The sequence below is a fragment of the Hipposideros armiger genome, unplaced genomic scaffold (assembly GCF_001890085.2).
Source record: "Hipposideros armiger isolate ML-2016 unplaced genomic scaffold, ASM189008v1 scaffold_885, whole genome shotgun sequence".
In the NCBI taxonomy this organism is placed as follows: Eukaryota; Metazoa; Chordata; class Mammalia; order Chiroptera; family Hipposideridae; genus Hipposideros; species Hipposideros armiger.
The window spans coordinates 215,082-227,674 of NW_017732235.1; the positions used below are offsets into that span (position 1 = coordinate 215,082).

Here is a 12,593-nt window from a genome sequence, read left to right on the forward strand (position 1 = left end):
TCTACTGAGATCTGGCGTCTCAGCCACAGTGGGCGCGAGCAATCTGTCTCCGTTTACACGCCCTCCTCCGATCTGCGATGCGCGCGGCCCAAGGATTCTGCCTTAGCGTGCGCACCAGCGGGGTAGGGAGTGAGCAGTGATCGCTCTCCAAGCTACTGAGAATCCCCATCTCTGCCTCCGTGGGCGCGAGCAGTCTGCCTCCTCCCACGCGTCCTCCTCAGATCTGCTTCCAGCGTGGCCTGAGGATTCTGCCCCAGCGCGCGTGGGCCAGAGGACAGGTGAGGGAAGTTTCTGATCTGCTGGGATGCCCGGACTCGGAAGACCGGGCGCCGCCCGTGTCTCCACGCACCTCACCTCCCAATTCCCGAACCCGCCGAGTCTGCCCACCTCTAAGTAGTCCACGTGGGAGTCCCTTTGCTGCTCAGTGTGTCCTGCAGAGTTGTGTTTTCACTGCCGTGGTTTGCGCGAACTAATTCAGTGACTTCCTTACTGCGGCCATTTTCTCCTCTTGTCCTTTGATTTTAAATGATAGCTTTGCTGGGTAGAGTAGTTTTGCTGGGCAGACTAGCAAGTAAGTCTTTGGTTTTCATTACTTTGAATATTTCGTGCCCATCCCTTCTGGCCTGCAAAGTTTCTGTTGAGAAATCTGCTGATAGTCTATGGGAGCTCCCTTATAGGTAACTAACTACTTTTCTCTTGCTGATTTTAGGATTCTTTCTTTGTCTTTAAACTTTGGCATTTTAATTATGATGTATAATGGTGTAGGCCTGTTTGGGTTCATCTTAGTTGGGACTCTGCATTTCCTGGACTTCTATGTCTATTTCCTTCACCAGGTTAGGGAACTTTTTCATCATTATTTCCTCAGATAGGTTTTCAATTCCTTGCTCTCTCAATTCTCCTGCTGGTATCTCTATGCTGTGAATATTGGTACACTTGATATGGTTTCAGAAGCCCCTTAAACTATCCTCATTTTCTTGGATTCTTTCGTCATTGTTGTTGTTGTTGTTCCAATTGGGTGGTTTCTTCTACCTTGTCTTCCTAATCGCTGATTCGATCCTGTTTTATCTAATCTGCTGGTGAATTCTTGTAGTGCTTTCTTCACTTCAGATATTGTATTCTTCACTTCTGACTGGCTCTTTTTTATGGTTTCTATGTCCTTTTTTATGCTTGTGATCTCTTTGTTGAAGTTCTCATTAAGTTCTTTGTGCATCCTCATAACCATTGTTTTGATCTCTGTGTGTGGTATGTTTCTTGCCTCCATTTTGTTCTTTTTCTGAATTTTTTTCTCCTGTTCTTTTATTTGGAATATATATTTTTTTGTTTCCTCATTTTTACTGCCTTTCTGTGTTTGTTTCTATGTATTAAATAGAACTACTATGTCTTTTAGTCTTGCCAGATGGCCTTATGTAGTAGGTGCCCTGTAGGGCCCAGTGGCACAGTCTCCCTGGTCACCTGCACTGGATGCTCCAGGAGTGTCCCTTGTGTGGGTTATGTGTGTGCTCCTGTTATATTTGATCCTTGATTGCAATTTGCTTTGAGTGGGTGGGACTGATTTTAAGGGTGATTGGCTGCGGTATTTTGCCATGTTCACAGCTTACAGGCTGCTGTTCTCAGGGGCTACCCAATAGAGCGGGATTTGTCCCAGTGAGTTCTGGTGCCTGCTGAGACTGCCCTTTGGTTGTGCCATTTGTGAGGCTAATTGGGTGGTGCTCTGCTGTAGTCTGAATCAACCTCTAAGTATATTGGTTCAGGGGCCTGAACCTCTTGGGAGGGGCTCCAGTGCAGGCCCAGGTTGGCCACTGCCTGTGACTAGCCATGGACTACCAGGCAGGAGCTATAAAGTGATCTGAGGTTGGTTGCTGCCTGTGCTGGACCTGAAACCATGTGGGAAAGGCCATGCTGTGAAACAAGAACAGTTGCCACTGTATTGGGGCTGCAATAGTTCCAAAAAAGCCAGGATACTCTGAGGCCTCCTGCTAGCTGCCAACTCCCATAAGGTTCAGCCACTGATAAAACCTCATGTGGTGGGGTCTCAGTGAGTCACCAGGGTGGAGCAAGCCAAGCTCACCAGACCAATTCATATTCAGATTTGGCTATTAGTATGGGGGGAGGGCTCAACACAGGAAAGATGGTGCCTACCTGTGGGCTCCACAGGAGGAGGATCTTACATAGGGAAAATGGCAATTGTTCCTCCAGTCCTCCCTCTGAAACCACATAACTCAGTCTTTCCCAGTATGCCTCAGACACTGCCCAAATCACTGTCCCTTTGCTGGATGCCAGGATCAGTGCTTACCAGCGAGTGAGTCTATGCTCAGGCCCTTTAAAAGGACATCTAGTTTTCCCACAACCTTCCACCCCATCCAGATGGTCAGCATCACTACTGTTTTTCATAGCCAGAAGTTGTGGGGTCTTTTCTTCCCAGCACCAGTAAGTACTCTGGGCTGGGGAGCTTGATGTGGGACTGGGAACCTCGCTCCTTCTGGGAGGATCTCCATGACTGAGATATCCCTCTTGATTTTCAACCACCAAACAAGATTGGGGCCAACCCATTTCACATCACTGCCCCTCCTACCAATTTTGAGTCGCTTTTTCTTTATATCCTTAGTTACAAAACTTTTGTTCAGCTAGATTTCAGATGCTTCTTCAGTTTCATTGTTCTATAATTTAGTTGTAATTTTGATGTACTCAAGGGGTGAAGCAAGCACAATGTTTATCTACTCTGCCCTCTTGGATTTCTCCTGCTTGATTGATTTTAAATTACATTTTTTTTTTAGCTGAGCCATCCTGCCACCTGTTGGCAGCTCAGCAGCAGCTCAACTCAGGCCGTGAATTGAACCGGCGAGCCTGTTGTTCAGAGCTTGCACTCTTGAGCGAGCTCTTAACCAACTGAGCTACTCGGCCAGCCCTAATTTACATATGTCTGTTACCAATTTGTCCATGTCCTCCTTTCCAATCTTGGATTCCAATGCTTTATTGTCACCTTGTGTATATATATATATATATATATATATATATATATATATATATATATATATATATATATACACACACACACAGTAATACCTTGGATTGTGAGTAAGTTGGTTTGCGAGTGTTCTGCAAGATGAGAAGACATTGCTAATACATTTTAACGTGGTGAATGAGCGATGTCATGCAATACGAATAGTTTGTTTCTGGAATGAATTATGCTCGCAAACCAAGGTATTACATATATATATATATATATATATGCATATAGTAAATAGCATATAAACATGTTGCTACTTTTAAATTGTTTTTGCATATATTATATAACATAAATTATATCATTCAGAATTATATAAATTATATAAGTATATGTTTAATTATGTAATTATCTATATATATATATATTTAGTAAACAGCATGTAAACTTGTTACTTTTATATCTGTTCTGATAGACTCATATATGGGCAAACTCAATCTTTTCACCTTTAGTCTATGACTGATGCAACTGTTTCCATCTTACTCTATGATTATTATTTATTTAAAATTATATGCTTTTCTTTTCCCTTTGCTCTATTTATGCTTATTTTATCAAATAGGTATTCTTTTTACTCTTTCCTCTTTATCTCATTGTTTCTGCCATTACTGGAATTGTGCATTTTGAAAATTATTTTAATCAGACATTTATGACACTATTGATCTTTGTGTACAAAATACTGTTTCTCCCAAAGAGGCACACTGTTTCCCCTTCTCATTCTCTTAAGTTTAAAATTTTAGATAACTTCTCCCCTTCCTTTCTTTCCTTCCCCACAAAGCATTAACAGTTTTACCTTCCCTTTGAGTCCTACACCCACTCCAAACTCCTGGATTTGCACAGTATATTACTGGTTCTCTTAGTCAATGTCTTTTTGGTTTTAAGAAGTTTTATTTAGTAGTTAAATTGTATATTACCCAGGTGAACCATACTTATCCTTCAAATGCATATATATTAATATTAGATGCTCACTACCATATGGTTTTCTATATCTTTGCTTCAGATCTAGTTTATTTGTTGGGTGGTTAGAACACGAAGTGTGATAAAAAAATATGGTCAATGTTAAATTGAAATATATATATATATATGTATGTATATATATATATATATATATATATACATATACATATATATATATAAAACAGGAAAAGACGCATTGCTATTAGTCCCCCTCAAAATACTACCCCTCACCTCAAACACACTTATCCTATCGTTCTTGCCACTTTCTGAAGCAGTTCTGGAAGTCCTCTTTCATGAGTGTTTTTAGTTGCGCTGCCATGGCTGCCTCAATGTCCTGAATCATTTTGACTTTGGGGAAGAGCCAGAAGTCGCACAGTGCCAGATCTGGTGAATAAGGTGGATGAGGACACACTGTAATATTTTTATTTGACAGAAATTGCCGTATGATGGAAATTTACATATCACTGAATATTTTTCTTTCACACTAAGATGAATGAAATCTTGGCTGTCAGGTACTGGGAGGTAGACAGTACCCCGCCCTGCTGCCTTTCAGTAATTGCAGGTGCTAGTCTACTGTTTCCAAGCTTTCAGTGTTGAGGATGAGAATCCTGAAGACAAGCTGATGACCTGTACCACTCCAGACTTATCAATTCAAATTAAGTTTGAGTGTTAGTCATAGAAATTCCCAAAAAAGTATGACATAAGATAGAATTAAATCTTTATCATGTAGAAGTCCAGGGCTATAAATAGCTCAGATCAGATAGGTACAACACTGGTGATGTCAGGAATTCAGGTTTCTTCTGTTTTATTGCTTCTCTGTGCTTGACTTTCATACCAAATAAGCTCGTGGTCCAAAATGGGAGCCAGTGGAAATGTGCTGACATGAGCAAAATGTGGAGTGCTGCTTTCTTTTTTTTTTTTTATTAATTTTATTGTTAGTTTCCTGTGTACAGAACAATGCAATAGTTATCCTTTTCACCCTTACAAAGTAACAATCCCCCTCCCCCCATCTACTGCCCTCCCACTCCCGATATCATGCTTATCTATTACAATTCCATTGACTCCATTCCCACTCTCTACTCCACATCCCGTGACTATATGTATATATAATTATAGTTGACATACGTTATGATTCAACATCAGTTTCAGATATACAGTGCAGTGGCCAGGCCTCTACACCGACTATGAAGTGGTCTCCCTATCAAGACATGAGTCCATCTGGCCCCCTAAAAAATATTTACAACATTATTGAATATATTCCCCGAACTGTCTTTTCTATCCCTGAGGCCATACTGTAGTTACCAATTTGTATTGTCTCATCCCTTCCCCTTCTCCTTCATCCCCACCCCCTCCCATCTAGAAACCCTCAGTTTTTCCTCTGTGTCTCTGAGACTATTTCTGTTTACATTTCTCATTTACTCAGTTTTTTTAGGATCCACATATAAGTGAGATCATATGGTATTTGTCTTTCTCTGAATGACTTATTTCACTTAGCATAATTCCTAGTTCCATCCATATTGTTGCAAATGGTACTATTTCCTTCTTCTTTATAGCTGAGTAATACTCCATTGTGTAAATGAACCATAGTTTCTTAATCTAGTCGTCTATCAATGGGCATTTCGGTTGTTTCCAAGTCTTAGCTATGGTGAATAGCACTGCAGAGTGCTGCTTTCTTGTAAGGGCATTTCTGCTTGAAACACACTGGCATAAACATAGCCGAATGGATAGCTGGGAAATGTTTCCTTTGTCCTGGGCAGCCATTCCCGATGAATATATGGGGTTCAAGTGTAATGAAAGAAGGGAAATCAACATTAGGAAATAAGCAGGGTCTGACACATTGTGACAGTTTGGTCCTTCTGCCTGAAAGCCTACACATTTTCCTTGTAGACTTTGAAGCCACAACATTTATCAGATTATATCTGGAGTTTCTTTTCTCATCATTTAGACATACAACTTGGTAAGCCCTCTCAATGAGTAAACTTATGCTTTTCCATAGCTCAGTAATATTTCTTTTCAGTATTTTTTTTTAAGTAGAGGAATAAAGGGAGGGAAAAACTCTTTAATATTTTGAAAGTTGACTCCTATATTTTAATATTCTAAGTGACAAAATGGAAAATTTTATAAGCATTCCTGCTGCTTATTGAAGCACAGTGGATGTCTCAAGATAGCAGACTTCTGTGATTGAGTTTTGTGGTAAATTAGCCACTTTTTTTCATAGAATAGCTTCTTTCCTTAAAAGAATGATTGTTATACAAACTATGGTTATTCAGACTTGGGTATTTGGCAAATATTTTCTCAAAAGTGAGTCAGTGAACCTGGCATCCCAAAGAAAACACTTTAACTATAAGTGTAACTGATGATAAAATTCACATTTTTAAGATAAAAATTAGAATTTTAGAAAACCTGCCAACATAAGCATGATGGCTTCCTAACACTTAAAGAAGATTGATGATAAGATTAATAAACATGACTTGTATTGCAAAATGAAATATGTCAACATTTGGAAGATCTGCATAACTCAGTGAATTTATATTTTCCAAATGACTAATGCATGATGTTATAAAAATCATGTATAAGTAAAACATCCATACAAAGTGCAGGATAGACCAATGGATTTTAATGTAACAGAGTACCAAAAGGTCATTGATATTGTTATAGATTCTACTTTGCAAGCAAACATTAGGAAACTACCACTTTTGAGTTTTAATGTGATATCAAGGAAAACTATTTTTTATCTGAAAAGGCTATTGAAATTATTTTCCCTTTACAATAAAAAATCTGGTAAGGCCACATTTAAGAAAAAATATTTCAAACAAAGCAACATGTTGCAACAGATTGCATGTAGAAGCTGATATGATTTTCTAGCTAGATCTTTTCCACTAAACTAGATATAGAGATTTTCAGAACTATAAAACAATTTCATTCTTCTTACTCAATTATTTTTTGTTTCAGAAAACAGTTTTCTGACTAAAAATGTTCCTTATGTTAACACATCATCAGTTTAATATAATTTAAAATGTGTTAATACATAGTTTAAAATGGTCTCAGTTTTAATTTCTAATACTATAATTATGAATTAACATAATTCTAATAAACAAAAGCAATTGGTGTTCTTAATAAATTTTTAGTATAAAGGTCATGTAAGACCAAAAAGTTTGATGACTGCTAGTCTGTCTCATAGTAAACTCTCCCTCTCTCTCATTTTTCTGTTTTCTCCCTCCCTTTCTCCCTCTCTCTGTCTCTTGCTCTCTTTCTCTTTATCTCTCCCACACACAAGTGCATGTGCATTCTTGTTCTCTTTCCTCTATTCCTGAGCAATTTCAAGTACTTTACTAGTATTATACAGCTTAATCACTGTAGCTTAATAACATATTTTTAATACCTGAAAGTACTAGGCCATTTCTCTAACTCTTTTTATCCTGAACTTACTTTTTATTTTTGAAATATTTATTTTTCAATTTCAATTTTGTTTATTATATTATGATAGTCAATGAAAACTTGGTATCTTAACTGGAATTGTTTTTTATTTATATCTTAGAAATATCTATTATCTTAGAGAGAATTAGCATATTTCTATAGAACAAAAACATTTATTTCTCTTCTTTATTTGTTTACCTATGGATTTTGAAAATTAAATGAAAGTGGAACTGTAGATTTCACAATGGAAATACTACTCATCAAACCAGTGCCCTTGTTACACCCTGTCTTTTTATGAGCTTATTAGTAATCAGGTTATAAACTCTTTGAAATCAGGAATTATGCTCTTCTGTGTGTATTCCATGCACAGAGAAGGTGTTGAACAAATATTTGATATTTAATTTTGTGAATTACTCAATTTTTATCATCTCTAAGTAACATTTTCATTGTACTTACAATTAAGGGCAAACATGGTTATATTCATACTGATATTTTTATAATTTGGAGAAGTTTTTAAAGGTACTTTTAAAGGCATTAGATCATAAATTTTAATTAACATAATATGAAAATAGCATAGGTAATGGCAGTGTTATAGGATTTCAATTTTGATGATTCAGTCTTTAGTTGCATTTTTCATGTTTCTTCATGAGTATTTGACCAGAGGAATTCTGTCAACCATTTTTCATCCTAAAAATAAAAACAAACAAATATGTATTATATATTATACAGCAGGGACAATAAGAGAAATAAAACCATAAAACCAAATTCTTCTTACTTCCTATTTTGTATCATTTGCAGTTCCATTATGTGGCTTTTGTTCAGGTTTTATAAGTTAAAATACACAAAATTTGAGTTGAATGCCAGTCGTTATTGCTAGCAAAATCTGCGTCTGTTATACACAGCTGTGTTTAAAAGAGTGGTATTGTTTATAATGAAATGTTTTAGATATTTAAAGTGTTTCGGCAGTGTAATAGAAATGTTTTCTTTGGAAAAGTTTGCACATTTTTTTGGAAATAATTATTTATGTAAAGTAAATTCTAATTATCAAAACAGACAAGTCATTTGTGGGCTTATTATAAAGCAAAACCATTTAAGAAAAAAACAAACAAACAAACAAAAAAACCACTTTTAAAAACCAGGTGTATAAAATTACACATAATTTCAATAAGCCCTTATAGTAATATGCTTAAATAATTTGAATCAACTGGAAATTTAAAATAAAATAGTGAAGCATGTCCAAAAAGAAATTGAAAGCCTAGCTGTAGTTCCTGTAGTAATAAATAAAATGTACCTTACAGGGTTTGGAAAATACAAAAAAAATGTTTTAAATATCCAACAAAAAAAGAAACTAGTTCATATTTCCAATGTACTTCAATAGATTCCCCCCTATTCTCAGATACAGGCTCCAAGACTCCCAGTGGATGCCTGAAAGAGCAGATAGTACTAAACCATATATATATGCACTATGATTTTTCCTATACTTACATACTTATGAGAAAGTTTAACTTTAGGCACAGTAAGAGATTAAGAAAAATAACTAATAATAAAATAGAACAATTATAGCCATATACTGCAATAAAAGTTATGTGAATAGGTTTCAGGCCAATTTTAGGTAAAAAAGCGTAATCTGAGCACAAGTATTGATACCACAACAGTTTGCCTGATAACTGAGATGGCTAATAAGGACCAACAGAGGGTAGTTTATACAGTGTGGATACACCAGGAAAATGGGATAATTCACATCCCTGGAGGGATGGAGTGGGACCATGGAAAGATGTCATGATGTGCCTCAGAGTGGTGGCATGTAATTTAACACTTATGAATTATTTATTTCTGGAATTTCCCATTCAGTACTTCAGACTGTGGTTGACCACAGGTGACTGAAACCGCAGAAAATGAAACCACAGATAAGGGGGGATAACTGTATTATATTTAACTCCCTTCATATTTATTTGCCCCCCACACTGATTAAGCTATTCATAAATTCTATGCAATTGAATTAAAATAACATACACTATACAATGACATTACACTTAAAATTTTATGATTTAATTGTATGTATAAACTTTTTAATAACCTGCCAGGAATGGCACTGTAGGAGTTCTGAAAGTGAACTCCACAAATGATTTGATTTTTCTTTGAGAAAACCAACCTAAAGTAACAATCTTTGTTGATGCTTGCTCAGATCAGGTGGACCAAAACAGCAGGAAGTGCCTCTGACAGATTCCAAGACTCAAGTGTCTTCAATGAGACTCTGAGGATAACAAATATTCAGCGACACCAAGGAGGCCGGTACTACTGTAAAGCAGAGAATGGCTTGGGGTCCCCAGCGATAAAGTCAATCAGAGTGGATGTGTACTGTAAGTAAATTTCTCAGAAAACTATGATTAAATCTACAATGAATTTCTTCTGTCTTACAATTTGAGATATACTTTTTATTTTTCATCTGTGGGGAAAAAGAATGATTTATTCCTAAAAACAGAGTTCTATTTAGCTGAGCATTATATATATATATATATATATATATATATATATATATATATATATATATATAGTGATAGCTTATTTAATATATTTCCTGTAGAGAGAATTTCCAATTAGAAATTTTCGTAAGTTTTATAAAATAATAAATATTCCCTAAAGAACATTTAAGTACCAGGTGAATAAGGCAATAAATAATTACTGACAATCCCACCAATGACGGGTAGTGTTGATATATATACTTCTGATCTTTACATGTAAGTATATAAATTCATATTTATATTTGTTAAAGGATCATGCTGTACATACCATAACTTGTTTTGTTAATTTTACCCACGTGCGATTTCAGCTCTTCTTATTTTTTTAAATGTACATCATATATGTGGATACATGGAGATGTTTGCTTGTGAAAGACCAAAATATCTGTATAGAGTCTGTTTTTGATCCGACTCCGTTTAAAGTAATCAGTACCTTGAGCAACGCTGTGCCATGCCGAAAGTGTTTGTTCATTTATTTTTGTTCTTAGTTTCATTTTCCCAGTTTCTGCTGTTAGCAAATATATTTAAAACCCTCTTGGTCTTACTTTCTCCCCGCAAAATCAATTAGGGCCTTCAAACAGTTTGATTTTTTTTTTTTTAAGATTTTTATTGGGGAATTGGGGGGATGGGAACAGTGCTGGGGAATTGGGGAAAGGGGAACAGACAAGTTGCTGTCCTTTTGTTCTTCAATCTAGTTGTGGAGGACGTTGCTTCACTGGCCCAAGTTGGCACCATCATTGCGCTCTTCCCTGGCGAGGCAGATCAGTCGCCGGCTTCTGGACGGCCGCTCACGCTGGCTGCTGGCTACATACGGTAGCCCATGGCAACCCACTGCCAAAGGGGCTGCAGCCTATGCCATCGCCGGCGACTCAGGGCAGCCCAACTCCAGGTTGAACTGCTGTTCAGCATCTTAGCTGTGGAGGGCCATGTCACTGGCCCTCATATGTAGGATCCAAACCAGGGCCCTCTGACGTCCCAAGCCAGCTCTTAAGCAATGCGACACTTGGCTGGCCCTGGATTACAGTCTTAACATTCATCTGTGCTTGGATTTTGATTTGATGTTGGACTGCTTGATTCAATAGACATTTATTTTTATAAACCTAACACAAGTGGGTAACTTTATTTAAGGTCCTTTGCATTAAGCATTTTAGGGAATGCTAAACAATAGGACCCATTTTTCTATGTGGAGTCAGGGTTTTAGAATCATCACCTGCACTATATAGATTACTATTTCATTTTCTAAACTTGTTCCACAAGTGGCACTTTCATCACTCTCAAGAAACTTGGGTCACAACATGGGCATAGAATAAACAAAACAAAAACAACAACAACAAAAAAACCTGCAGGTCAGGATTATATTTACAACAAACTGAAACAGTGTGGTGTGGATTTAATAAAAATGCTAATAAATAATAGAATTCAGCCTTGAATTCCTTATGATAGGCTGTCTCTAAAAGGTACCCCATAAAATTTAATTTTATGGCCGTCAGTACTACTGGAGAGTTTTCATAATAGTGAAAATTCGTATCTCTCATTCAATTCCATTCAATTCCATGTTCTGATCATCAATTTCTAGACTTTAGAGTTACCACCTACCTAAAATAGAATTTAGTGATAACTCCTCATTATTTTGATGAGGAAATTTAGTTTCAGAAGAGGAATTGCTACAATGCTGACAGATATAAAATGAGGTATTTTGATTAGGTAGATATTTTGAAATATTTGTGACACTAAATTAAAATTTTGATCAATTTGGGAAGATTTATTAAACTCAATTAGCAATTCCTTGTGGTGGAAAAATTGCACCACTTTGGTTTTAAAAAACAACTACCAAATGTATTTTTTTTTTTACTATTTCAATCAAGAATATGGTTCACTTTGTATTATTAGGAAAAATATTACAACTGTGTTCCTCAATTTGCATGATCTATCATTTTGTTTTTTTAAAGAATTATAAATGCATTCCAAGAGTTCTATGAAGTATAGTTCCTAATAAAAAGTATATCTATAAATAGGCAGATTTATAACCACATAATGATTTAATTTTTTTGTAATATCTGACCTAGTCATTTATATAAATAGCTTTGATTAGATGCTATCAGTTACAATTTTTTTTACAATTCTAGACTCTGAGAGTTTAGTTTACAGATTTTCAGAATAGCTGAGATAATAACAGCTATATATTTAAGATAAACATGTAGACTTATCTGTACTTAAACCTGCTGTTTTAAACATATACATTCTGATGTTTTCTCCCTGAAACCACACTAAAACAACAGCAAAGAAATGAAATAGGAACAACAACAACAAAACACATATGAACCAGGATAGAGAGAATGGGAGAAGAGATGACAGAAAAACAATTTTGAAGGAAAATAATCAGATCAGAGAATGGCCACTGTAAAAAAAGTTTAACTGAAAGCTTTCAGTATGAAGGACAGAACTAGGCATACTCATTCTATAGAATTTTTTAAACTTTCAGGAACTGGAGACACCACTTAATTCTTAGAGTGAGAGTGCAATTGAGTCTAAAATTAGAATTTGTTGAAAGACTGCACAAGAGTTACACACCCAGATCCCCTTCCACATTTCATACAGTTCAATGCCTAATCACCTCTTCCTCCTGCCAACTTCCCAGCCAATCCCTACAGAAGACTAGATGTTTTGTGTGTGTGTGTGTGTGTGTGTGTGTGTGTGTG

General features: G+C 36.3%; 1 protein-coding gene across 1 annotated transcript in view; it reads left to right on the forward strand.

The window, feature by feature from the left end:
- Window positions 1-12,593, forward strand: part of MDGA2 (MAM domain containing glycosylphosphatidylinositol anchor 2) — a gene marked incomplete at its 5' end in the record, with an annotated part of 518,288 nt that overhangs the window by 117,926 nt on the left and 387,769 nt on the right. Inside the window, one exon of the mRNA XM_019630047.1 lies at window positions 9,561-9,735. Coding sequence (XP_019485592.1) covers window positions 9,561-9,735 — 175 coding nt within the window. The remainder of the gene's footprint in view (window positions 1-9,560; window positions 9,736-12,593) is intronic.